The 12,924-nt window shown below is 38.0% G+C and overlaps 1 protein-coding gene across 20 annotated transcripts in view; it reads right to left on the bottom strand.

Moving 5' to 3' along the window:
• SNAP91 (synaptosome associated protein 91) overlaps positions 1–12,924 on the bottom strand; it is a 73,196-nt gene that overhangs the window by 32,770 nt on the left and 27,502 nt on the right. For all 20 annotated transcript variants that reach the window (XM_061358325.1, XM_061358326.1, XM_061358332.1 and 17 more), the window contains exons 6-11: positions 11,258–11,351; positions 9,989–10,100; positions 8,245–8,351; positions 6,839–6,880; positions 3,110–3,180; positions 1,585–1,612 (exon numbers count right to left, since the gene is read on the bottom strand). In XM_061358325.1, coding sequence (XP_061214309.1) covers positions 1,585–1,612; positions 3,110–3,180; positions 6,839–6,880; positions 8,245–8,351; positions 9,989–10,100; positions 11,258–11,351 — 454 coding nt within the window. The remainder of the gene's footprint in view (positions 1–1,584; positions 1,613–3,109; positions 3,181–6,838; positions 6,881–8,244; positions 8,352–9,988; positions 10,101–11,257; positions 11,352–12,924) is intronic.

Raw genomic sequence — 12,924 nt, 5'->3', positions numbered from 1 at the left:
TTGCCTTTCCTGCTTTTTAAAATCCCAATAAAGGTAACTAACAGTTCCTATGTGTCGAAGGATTCTTAGCAATGTCCAAGAAAATGGTTTGCTCTCCCAAACTCCCTCATCTCAGATTTAATACCATCCTGCAGATGGAATAATTCGGCCCCTTCATTTTGTCCACACAATGAAAAATCTGTTCATCCGCAACAGCAGCTTAGTACTCCCTCCATAGAAATGGTGGGAGAAGAGGAATGGTTAGAAACTAAGTTAAAAGTGTGTATGTAAACCTTCAGTCTAAAGAAGGTTTTGAGAGCCACCAACAGTACTAACAGTTAAGTCCTTGGGAAGATAAAAAAAAGATAGCTTGACCTATGATTTTGCTTCATTAGCTCTTCCAGTGATGGATAAAGATACCTTAAGTATACCAAGGACAGACACCCAGGAAAGTATATTGCAACCCTTTGTGCACTTGAAGATGCAAGTCACCTTGAAGTATCAATTTAATTCTAAAAGATACTACAAGCTTTGTTACAGCATCTCACTCTTTTCCAAACAGATGAAAACAAGTCCTATGTTTTGTATTTTTTGCCATTCTGACCACTTCCAAGGGAGAAAAAGAATAGAAAATTTGAAGTGATTTTCTTCCAAGATCTGCTAGTGCCATCCCATCATCACAACTCTAGCAAGAGATGGATATAAGCTTTCTAGACTCTCATCAAAGCTTTACTAAGGTTTGAGACTCAAGTGATCCAAATTCTTCTTCATGTAAATCAGCAAAGAGAGGAACACTTTCTTACATCATATAGTTCTCACCAACTGCTACAGTACTGAACAAGAGAGGGTTTTGTTTGGTTTTTTTTAGAAGGGCTTTTTGCAAAGCAACTTAAGAGCTTTCACTAGAATCAACCATAGAAGTGCCTCCCTCAGATTCAGAAGTTTTCATTGAGTTTTTCCTGCACAACACCCACTCCTAGACACAGAACTATGGCACTTGGCAATACTTCGGGAGCAACTACTGCTAACGCTATAAAGCTCACTAGTTTATTTGACACTCAAACCAAGACTGTTTCACTGGCAACTCTTGCCTTAAATTAAGGTGAGCAGTCTCACTAATACAAGTTAATTCTGAAATTTGGTATATAAGGTGAAAGTTTTCTTCCTGGTTTTTCACATGAATGTGGTTTTACAAGAGTCAGAACTTCCTCATAAAAAGCTGCAAGTACAGGGCTAAATTTGGAAAAGAAACAGTACGGAGTTTCTCACTGACATGAGGATCAGTAAGGGGGGAGGGTGAAGAAGTTGAGATAAAGATATGCATATCTTTTATAGTTTCACAAAGTGTGACCATCAAATCCTGACAAAGTCGCTTAGCATCCTGCACTATTATAAGCACTACAGACCTTCAGATCACTGAAGCACTTTTATAGGGCCATTATTTACAAGGCCATTAAAAGATGTGGTTTTGTCAGTTAGCTAGGGCCTAGTTAGCAAAGTCTAAAAAGCAGATTAGGAGATGGAAATCTAACTCCTTATGCCCTTATGACGGTTTAAAGCATATCTGAACAAGAATTAACTAGTACAGCAATTGGCAGCATTTACCTTGCTCAGAGGAGAAGGAGCCCCAGATCTAGGAAAAAAAAGGGGGTTTTCAGGTAAGTACACTTTTGGAAACTATGTTTCTGGTCATCAAAACTCCTGCAAAAAGACCAAAAACTAAGCATGAAAGCTTTCTGAAGATCTCTACAGTTGCATGCCCTCCCCATCTCTCAAACTTCCATGTACCACTTTAGACAAGGAATACAAATTTTTACCTCAACTCTTAAATGAATCTTTTAAGATAACTGGTATCACAGGATTATTCTACCTTTTAAATAAGCTCTACTCAGTGGAAGAAAGGCAGAGATGCATGCAAATATCTTGGGTTTGGGCCTACAGGAGCCAATAGGAAAGAGTTAATGGGGGAAGATGACACCATATTATAAACTCATGCAATAGCAGCAGAGTAACACCAATACGGAAGCAGTTATCTTCTGAGTCTTCTGAGGATGTGTCAGCAAATTTGCAAAGTCTGCTGTTCTTTTAAGTCAGTTACTTTAAAATAATGCTATTTAAAGGTATAGAACAGTTAGTTGGAAAGGCCAAACTTCATGCAAAAACCCAAATAACACTAAATGACAAAGCCTTAATCTTAAAATGCATTTCAGCATGTTGGTTTATTTTCATTATTATGAGGTATGAAAATACTGCTACATATTTTTACAGCTGCTTTCATCTAAGAGATGAAAGGAGGAGCTGAAGTTAAAATTGCACCCATAGTAAACTAGCATCCATCCTATAGGTTATTTGAATTGGATAAGTCCTAGAAGCTGTAGAACTGTTTAGAAGATCTACAACTACAACAGAAACAATCAAAGATAACTTAATGTCTATAATGACAAATATACAAAAACAAGCACCAATTTAAGTACTATTTTTTTAAAGAAATAAATCTGTATCTGTTGAAGCCATCTTAAAAAACCAAAAAGCAAAAACCAAACCAAAGCAAACCATAACAATGTCTGCATGCAAGTGATATGTAAACATATGTACTTACCCTTCACTAAATTGCAAGGAAAGCAACAGTTAAAAGAGAAAACAGAGGTTTAGCTTAACCCTGTCTAAACTTAACCGTGACAAGTACTAATAAAAAGAGCCATTAGAAAACAAGTAAATTTTGATGACAAAAGCCTTAGCAGCAGGGAAAAACAGTTTTTTCCAGGTGTTTTCCATAGTTAACTTTATCCAGTTTTGGAGTATTCCCCAGTGAGGAAAAAAAAAAAACAAAACCAAAAAGCAAAAGAAAAACCAACAAAAAAACAAACTAAAAAAACCCAACAAAACAAAACAAACACACACACACAAAGAAAAATAATATATATATATATATACAAACAAAACAAAACAAGCCACCCAATAGAAAAGGTTGCCATTAAGATGACTTTGTAAGGAAAAGAAAAAGCCCTCTTACCACTGCCTATTTTCCATTTAAGTGACAACAGTAGGTTAGGGCAGGCAAACCTAAATATCAGGCAGTCTCCTAATGTTACTATTAGGCCTTGATACAAAGTACAACATATACACCTACTTGTTCCCAGGTTTTTTTCCTTCCAGTGAGTTTAGATGTTGCTCAAGGGTCTCCATGAGACTGCTGGGAGCCTAGAAAGCAAAGAGAAAAGATACACTTTTAAACACACTGTATTGACCTAACGATGCTTTGAAATGTAGCACCAACTTCCCTGAAGTCCACCATGCGCATGCTCATGCTGTTGCTTTATTTACATCACTGGGAAAATGGTGGATTTCCATGATAGAAGTATTAGGCAAAGACAGCTTTTGAAAGATAATACCATGCCCAAATTTGCAGAAAGAAAACATTTAGCTTTACTAAACAGCGCCTGAAGCCTAAATCTAGAATGTGTTGCTCATCAAGCTTTGAGTCAGTGTTAAATATTAACAGCAGCACAGCCATCCACAGGGATTATTTTAAGAGCAATAGGTTCAAGGTCATCCTTTCAGTTTTGCTTCTAGTCAGACCTCCAACACCTCTGTCATGACCAGAGGGTTAGATAATATTTGCAGCCTAAACAAAACAAACTAAAACTCTTCTCTAATTCTCCCCAAAGCAGCTGCCTTTGGTTCAAGATTCCCAGCATCACAAAGCCTTATAGCTGCTCCTTCTCAAAAGGGTGGCCAGGCAGAGGGCATTGAGCCCACCAGCTAATTAAAAATTCAGAAATACTTCAACCTTAGACGTCTACAGAAACTAAGCTTTTTCAAGCCTCCCTAATTTTAGGTTTTCTTTTAAGTAATCTTTTTGTGGTCAAGCAAGACCCCCAGGCATGCACTTGCTGTTATAATTGTAGCTGAGGAAAGTAGTCATAAATGTGAATGATAGCATGCTTAGCTACTGCAGTATAAAAATAGTCTAGATAAGAAGACTCCTACAAGATCAACAAGCAAGGAGGAAAGGTTTGAGAGATACAGTAGCATATAGCAATCAAGTATTTTTCATCAGGGTTACCGTTTTATCAGTGTTACAGTCTTTAAATAGCAAATTCTCTTTACCAATCTTTTTCAAATCAACCACAATTCCTGCCAGTCTTAGCTACAGTGCCTTTCATAAATCATGTCTTTAATTTCAGGGTATACATATGCATCAAAAAAGTCATTCTGTGATGCTTGAAAACAGACTGTCCACTATGTACAGTATGCTGAAAACCAGCTGGCTGGCTAAATCAGGTGTTTCAGGATACTTAGTAGCTGGTAGCACCAATGCAGAGTGAAGTATACTTTAAATGTCTGTGTATTAATTTTGACGTTAAAACTGAACAGTAAGGTAACTTAACATATGCAGAATTTTAAAATGCTAAAAAAAATCCTTAAATGATGGCTTAAGTATGTCCCACATATATACACAGTGGAGAAACTTCTTAACCATTGCTGCTTTTATAGGTGTATTTATTAATTGTCAAGTAATCTGAGCCCAAGAACTTGGTTGAACACAAGTGACATAGTTACAAGAACTCTCATTCTCCAGCAGGAATAAAAAGATGAGCAAAGGCCCTCATTTGTTTAAAAAAAAAATAAAATTCAGACTTCTATATAGTAAAAAAGGCTGTACTATAAGTTACAAGTTGTACCTACTCAAACATGTAAACAGAAAGCTAAGTTAAAAGAAATCCATTATTTCCTGCTACCAATTACCTTTACACACTTTAAATAGCTTTCCAATGTATTATTCACTTCTTAAATGCCAACAAGATAATATGAAACTCATGTATCACACAGAATTCATATAGGAAGCTTCAGAATATTTCTACCCAGATGAAACAGTTTGGAAATCAAATATTGTTTGGTATCCAATTTGCAACACTGAACATCACTTGATTTCTTCTTAATATCTTCTTTCTGCTTCAACATTAAACTAATCTATTAGTCAGCATTGTGGTGGAACCTTATATATGTGTTCCCCGTCAGCTATTTGGGCAAAACTGCTGTACTTTAAGAATTGCTAATAAATAAAAATGAGCCAAGCTCTTGAGCTGCCAAGATGTCTCCTCAGTCTCCAAAACTTTGCAACCAAATTAGCAAGTCCAAAGGTGACAGCTGTCAATTTGTATTTCACTACTGTGACTGTCTGTTTGGATTTACAGAGTACATACACACCAAGTGTCAACACAACCAACTGCTTGTGGAATACTACTATTGCTGCCATGGCTTGCTTTAGGAATTTAAGTATACCACTGATATTATACACAATTGTATACTCCTTAACAGCTGAAATTCAGTTTTATTATTCACCGTTATTTCTTTCTTACTGAAATACACTGCCTAGGTCTTACACACAATCTACAGCATGTTGCAGGTTAGCCTTAGGAAGTGAGTCCCAGGCAGCCTTTGGGAGAATACAGCTATAAGGGACTTCTTAAGATCACTGAAGTGGTCAGGCAGTTGGACTAGATGACCATTGTAGATACTTTTCTTCCAAAGAAAATATTCTGTTATATTTTAAAGCACAGTTCGGTGAAAGGGACTCTAAGGCAGCAGTAACTAAGGTGTCGCTGAGCAAGTGCAGCACTGACTAACAATGCAGGACAGCATTTGTGCAGTCCCAGCAGGCAGCCTTTCCAGCAGGCTGACTCCACACAAGCAGCAGCAGATCAAAGTGCTTCAGCACTTTAAAAGGCATAGAATCATAGAACAGTTTGGGTTGGAAGGGATCTTCAAATGCCATTTTGTCCAACCCCCCCCCCCCCCCATTTTTCATTAACTGAGTCTGAGTTCTGGTTCAAGGACTTAGTTCATGACTGACTGGACCTTGTTAAAAAAAAGAGCCCCTGCGGTACAGTTAGGTGAACATACTGCTTCAGCTATTTCAGGATTAGGTTTGGTATGCCACACACTGCTAGAAGTTTAAGTTTTCCACTGCTGAAATAGTGGACAGATTTCTTAGTCCCATAGCATCTGAAACCCATAAAGATTAAAACTCTTCTTCACATCATGTCTCACTTTCAGAATTTTTAACTGGCTTTTTATCCAAGAGAACTATTCTGATGCTGACTTAAAACAGGCTTTCAAGAGGCTTTCAAAACCCACACATTTTAGGTTATGAACATTTGGAATTTATAATTGTTAAGCATCACAATGCCCAAAAGGCTGTTCTTCTGGCATAAAAACTGCCAATTAGTGAACTCTTCAGCATGGGTCTCTTCCTCCAAGTAAATATCCTTTTCACATCAAATGCAAAGCCAGATACCCAGGCCAATTTGAAAGCAATACTGACAATGGACCAGCACAATAGAATTTAAGCAGCTACAGCATTAAGTGAATTTTGATGTTGAAAGTTTTGATGCATACTAACAGAGATGTTCATCAATCAAATCACAACTTCTGCATTTAAAGTTAACTGTACCTACACCAAGACAGCAGTGCTATTGCTGGCCTGAACTTCATCTCTGGACAAAGACTGTGTCAGGGAGAGATTATGAAGCAAATCACACCACAATCTCTATGCAGTTCACCATCAAAAATGAATTTGAGCTCTTGAGTTACAAGCTGCAAAAAAAAAATCCATCCTTTGGAAAGGAAAGAGCAAAATCTTTCAACTGTAAGTCAAAAGTCATCATAAAAAGCATTATTTTAGTTATAGGAGTCTTCAGAAATAGCTTTCTGCAGTTCTTATTTCTAAATTGGGATGGCTTCAAAAATGTTAGATAGTATAACTTCCTACCAACATTTACATTCCCAATGTGCTTCCTTATTACAGACCTTTTAGTTATTTCACAGATCCAAAAAGACTACAAGAGAAGCTTACCTGTGTAAGATCAGGGATATCACCCTTGTCAATTCCAACTTGCTGTGGGTATAAAAGAAGTAAAATGTAAGTAAGTGCACTATTCCACTGCAGCAGGCACTAATTTTAAGGAGAACTGTAGTATCCTCTTCAACCTAGAATGCACTTTATGTTTAGGAAAAGACTACAAAGTTAGCAAGTGCAGACTCCCATCTTTCCAGTAGCTATCCTCAGCAACCTATAGCAGTCATTTTTTTCTTTTTCTTTTTTTAACAAATTACAATATCCATTAACAAAAAAAAAAAAAAAAAGGAAAAAGAAAAAGCAAAGGGAGTTTAAAGTCCATACTGCAAGTCAGGCAGTGCTTTCTAGCCATACACTGTTGTACCAAAGGACAGCATATGAGTGAACTGCCAAACATACTATCCAGATACCTGACTATCCTAATGAAGTTCTCTGAAATACAGCCAGCAAGCAAATCCTAGGAGACACCACTTAAAAAAATACTAAAGCTCGAGTTGCTTTGTGATTCTGACCTTGTCTCCTAGCATTTCAAATACAGCAAGATGAGGTCCAAGTCTGCAGTCTTCTATTAGTTGCTTCTCTATGGCTCCTCGAAGGAGCTGTTTATTTAGCTTTTCCAGAAAAGCAAGCTGCACTGCACCTAGGTTACTGAAGTATAGTCACTATAACCCCTGCCCTGCAAAGCTGACGTATAGGTGTCAGAAGAACTTCACTCCCTCAAGTTCAACATTCACATCCAACATTACATGACATTCATAAGTCTAGCAGGCTCTTTCCTGAATAGTTAAATAAATTAGCAATTAGCAAAGAAACAAACTTTTTATTTGGCTCATTACTGCTGTCCATTATAATGAAGCATGAAACATGGAATACGTGCATCTTGTGCCAAGGAGCCAACTACCACAAATGAGAGCCCAGAAAAAGAGTTAATTAACCATTTAATATTTGTATTATCCATGTAAGAGGGCAATAACAAGGATCAAAACCAGGAAAATTTCACATTCCAGTTAACTTGTAGTTGGCTGGAAAGGTTTAAAGAACAGACTTACAAAACCATTATGCTTTTATTGCTAATTGCTGTATCTTCCTCTAATGTTCAACCCTGTTCTAGAAACATGCATTCAATACAGCATTTCCAACACTGATACAGTTCAAGTCATGTCGTCTGTTATGTTACCAGGAAAGTCGACGCTGGCTGCACAGTAGAGACGTGGAAATACTAAGCAGAGCTTAACTACCTTTAGAAGAGCTGAACAAGCAGATTCAGGAACTTCTATAGTGCCTCACATTAGCATACACAATGAGTCAGATGCTTAACAAGTGCAATTAATATATTGTTTCAGTGCTAAAAAAACTCACAAAACACTTAAGTGCGAGACTCCAGAAGACTGGAAATCACTTACCTCTGCAACTTTAAGAAACTCTGACACTCTGGTCATTCGAGTGAGAAATCGTTTGTAGATTTCAAGAGCATCTTTACATTGTCCCTTTTTCATTTCAAAAAATTTCTCTAGAGAAATAATTTGGCAAGTTTCAGTTAAGGTGTCTTACATGAGGTCTGCATTCATCAGTAACACTGGTTTTCAGGAAAATCACATTTCAAGAATATTGCACTCCATTAACATTTTTCTTCACTTGGATACTGACCTAGCAGTGTTCCTAGTCCTTGGCAGAATATATGTGGTGGGCTTGCTGAGCTGCTGAAAACTATATAGACTGGAAAATTACACCCCAACTATCCATAGCATTGTGTGTGATGTAAACCAGGTTTTTCAAGATAAAAAGTAAGCAAGTGAAATAGATAAAATTTAAAGCAATGAAAAATACTTAAACATGCATCAATATATTCTCTCCCAAGTTGTCTCCATTCCAAAGAATGGTACTTTTTCACTGGAGTATCTGGCCTATAGAGATGCTGGGGAGGGACTCTTCATTAGGGACTGTAGTGATAGGACAAGGGGTAACGGGTTCAAACTTAAACAGGGGAAATTTAGATTGGATATAAGGAGGAAATTCTTTCCTGTTAGGGTGGTGAGGCACTGAAATGGGTTGCCCAGGGAGGTTGTGAATGCTCCATCCCTGGCAGTGCTCAAGACCAGGTTGGATGAGGCCTTGGGTGATACGGTTTGGAGTGAGGTGTCCCTGCCCATGGCAGGGGGGTTGGAACTTGATGATCTTAAGGTCCTTTCCAACCCTAACTGTTCTATGATTCTATGACTCTATGTCCATTATCATGAACAACTGCCACATGTTTCAACCTTAAGTTATACTTTAAGTAGCAGTAGACAGCAAAATCTCAATCTGGTTGTTATGCCCAACTCACTTATATCTGCTCCATAAGCTTCCCATGCCTATAGTATCAGTTGAAGCACGTGGGACTTACTTTCATGAAACCACCAGAAAGCGCTGCAACATGGAAACAAAAAAGCTGTCTGAACTTTACAGCTCAGGAATATCTTTTTGCCAGTTCAGTCCCTGTAAGCGCTCTGTTTCTTCCCATTCTAGTTGCAGCAAGATCTTAGGTCAGTCACGCTGGCTAAGCAATCTCAGTTTTCAGCTGTCTTTATAGAACAGCTGAAGTGCTCACAAGCTTTAACAGCTGAAGCTCGTTTTCTACAGGGTCAGTTATGTTTCCTGCAATTTACCCAACTCCTGGTTTTAGACTTCATAACAAAGCCTTTTGCAGGGACAGCTTAAGGTGTGTTATGCTAGCGATGACACCAAGCTGCCTCAGCTTCTGAACATGCTCCCAGCCTTGCAGACTTTGTAGGCTGACAGAAGGTGGGGCTCTGGACAGGATCCAGCTTTGGCAGTCACGCTTTCAGACAGACTGCCACCACACAGCATATAAAAAGAAGAATCTGAGCATCTTAAAAGCGCAATCAAGGAACAAAAGTTGCTTTGCTAACCTGGTAGGACATACTATGACATGTAGATATCTATACAGTTTTAAGGGCAATGATAATTCAGCCTCAGATGAGCAGTAACATAGAAGGTTATGGCTTAAAGTTTTCTCTCAGTTCAGAATATAACAGTCAAGAAAAATGTCATTTTCATGAAATTGAAATAAAAAACTGTAATAGATCTGAAACCTGTTTTTCACTCACTCATGGTGTGCAAGATATAGGCACCAACCAGGTTACTTACCTAGTAAGTTAATAACCCCATCATTGTAGCAAGCAAAAAGTTTGATAAGATCTTTAAATAGAAGCATGAATGCAGCATTTATGACACCGTTTGTCAGTTCGTTTGGATGAACCTACAAATAAAATACCAGTTATTTACAATAGATGTACTGAATGCAATCAGAAGTTTCAGCTTGCACCAAGTATCTGATGCTATTATAGATAGACTCAAGTGCTGAATACAAGCTTTCCAACAAAGAAACCAGATAAAAGTTTCAGTTAGCAGATACATCAAGGATTGCTTTCTTCACCACTCCAAAACAATTCACTACAGCAGAGGACTATTCCCATCAACAGTAAGCATCTTAGTCTTAACTCCTTCACCTATCATGAAGAGGAGGAAGGCAGAGATGCTATTAACAAAGTTTTATGAAACTGGGCAAAAGATGTCAGTTCACAGCAGAGCTTAACAAAACTTCAGAGGTCTACGAGATAATACGGTTGGGTTAACAATGTCAAGACCTTTCCAGTTCTCATGTTAAGCTTGGCAGAAAATAAGTGCTCATTTATTAAAAGATCTTTATTTCATTAAAAATACCTCCTCTTCTGAGATAATTATCAAAATTCCCATGCTTTTTAATGAACAAAAGTGACATTAGTGAGACATGTACTTTTAAAACTTTCTTCTGAAAGCTTTAATGGGCTCTCCCTTCCTCCTGGGAGTGTGCCCTGCCCACCAAGAGCAGAAATTCAAGACCAATTCCTTCGAAGACTTCTTAGCAATATTACCCTACACCTCCTACACAGCTTAAACCTGTTTTTATCCTTAAGGCAGATAAACGATCCCACCAACATTCATAACTTTATAAATACATTATAGGCATTTATTTCTATGAACAGCCTAGATTAAATTAGCCAATTTAGTTTACAGCTGAGAACCAGATGACGATTTTGAGGATGCCAAACAATGTACATGTGATATTTTAATAGCTGTTTCCCTCCCCAAAAAAAAGAATTTGGTTGCCAAGAGACAGAAAAAAAGATTCTTCTGTCTCCTTATTTTGTCCATTTTTACCCCTCACTGATGCAGAAAATGAAACTCCAAGCTCTGAGTCAGCATTCCTCAATGCCCCTCATTTCTCAGGCTGTTTCTCTTCCCTGCAATCTGCACATTTCATATACACAGGGGAGAGCCATCCTTCACTCACTACCTCAGTGGGAAACGTTCATTACAACACATCATTTATAAGTCACTGTCCAGTGTTAATGTTGGGTCAGCTTCAGTACATACATCAAATTCAAGTAGTGCATCAATTTGTTCCTGTAATATTGGCATACTCTTCAGCAGCTTTTCAGGAGCCATTGTTCTCATTACACCATCAGCTCTGCAAGAGGGAATAGAGATTAGAATCCATGGCGTTTCCCCTCTCCCTTCTCTCAGACTGATTTGTTGTTTAAATTTAAGCTTAAAGCAACTATAATCCGTTTCTGATCAGAATGCCATTGCTGGCACTATCTAATTCTCCTGCTTCTCACATCATCATGAGACCTGGCAGGAATCCAGCCACTCTCACTGCAGGAGAGGAAAGGTCTTGTGTTCGAATGATGAATGCAAGAGATTGATCTCTTTATGGAAAGAGGACACCGAGAGTTTAAATAACTTGACAAGAAATACTGTCACAGAAGTACTTATAGAACTGATAGTCTTTGTGCATCAAGTTTTTTATGAATAACTAACAACAACACATTCTCTTCAGTGACCACAGACACATCAGCAAAAAAAACCGACTATAGGCTGTTTTTCTTCCCCATCAAGTGCCACAACATATGCATGCCGATTCAGTGACAATTTAAATCAGGGCAATCTTTGCTTAGAGCTTATTTCCTCTGTATTCATGCATACTAATTAATTCCATTACTCCTTCACAGCACTTCCACTGATTTTGACCTGCCTTATCTGTCCTGAACCATCACTCCAACAGGATCACACAGAAGACATGGATGTGTAGCATTCCTTAATTGTCACCCATAGTCTTAGAGCAGTCTTCACACATGCACATTTTTATCTTCGAATACCACAAACCTGTACGATCACCATTATGTATTGCCCCATTCTGGTCACTGACAGGTATAGCATCTCCTCTCTGGAAATGTACTTATTTTATGCTACACTTTGAGGCAGCACCTTGTTTTGAGCACCAGAAATAACAAGCACAGAAAGCTTTTCCAGGAACATATAGCAAGACAGGAATAGAAATCCTAGCAACTGGAACTTAAGTTTATTTAACATGAAGTGTTTAAATGCACTAGGTGACAAAGGGAACTTAAGATGCTAGCACTACATCAGCCTTCTGGATCAAAGCCTGCTCAATATACCAATCCAACTAGTTACCAGCCTTCATACCACAAGCTTCTTAGTGATTCATATTCCAGACAGGTTCAAGAGTAACTACTCTGGTCTCTAGTATGGGAATAGCATCCAGGTATGCAGCAAAGCTCCTTCTGGCAGTTTGAGAAGCAGAAGAGGAAAGCCTGGCAGTGATGCCTGCATTGACAACTCAGAATCCCAAGCTACAGAACACACAGTCCTTGTGGGAAATAAAATTAATAATTTATAACCTTATTCTATTCAGTTTATAATCATTTGCTGTGTTGCCTGATAAGAACTTCAGGTGTATACTTCAGTTTTCCCTTGTAATCTGTCATCTTTCTTACTAGAATTGTCTGAAGAGTAATGAAACATCCCTAAATATAGTTTCAGAACTTTTCCTTCTCCAAGTCCTAAACACAGTCTTGCTGCAGCACAATTTAATAAATCAGATTTAACACATAGCACTAAAAGCTCCCAGTTCTGCAAGCCACCTTACTTTAGTCTTCAGTATTTGCCTTACCTACAGTCTTTTTTCTCCTTCTTCTGCAATTCTTAACCAATTACAATTACTTAAGAAACCTGCACAT

Source organism: Neopsephotus bourkii, unplaced genomic scaffold (assembly GCF_033783945.1).
Source record: "Neopsephotus bourkii isolate Nb327-2 ecotype Australia unplaced genomic scaffold, CSIRO-AGI_Nbou_v1 NB_941, whole genome shotgun sequence".
NCBI lineage: Eukaryota > Metazoa > Chordata > Aves > Psittaciformes > Psittacidae > Neopsephotus > Neopsephotus bourkii.
This window is presented reverse-complemented; position numbering and strand designations above follow the sequence as displayed.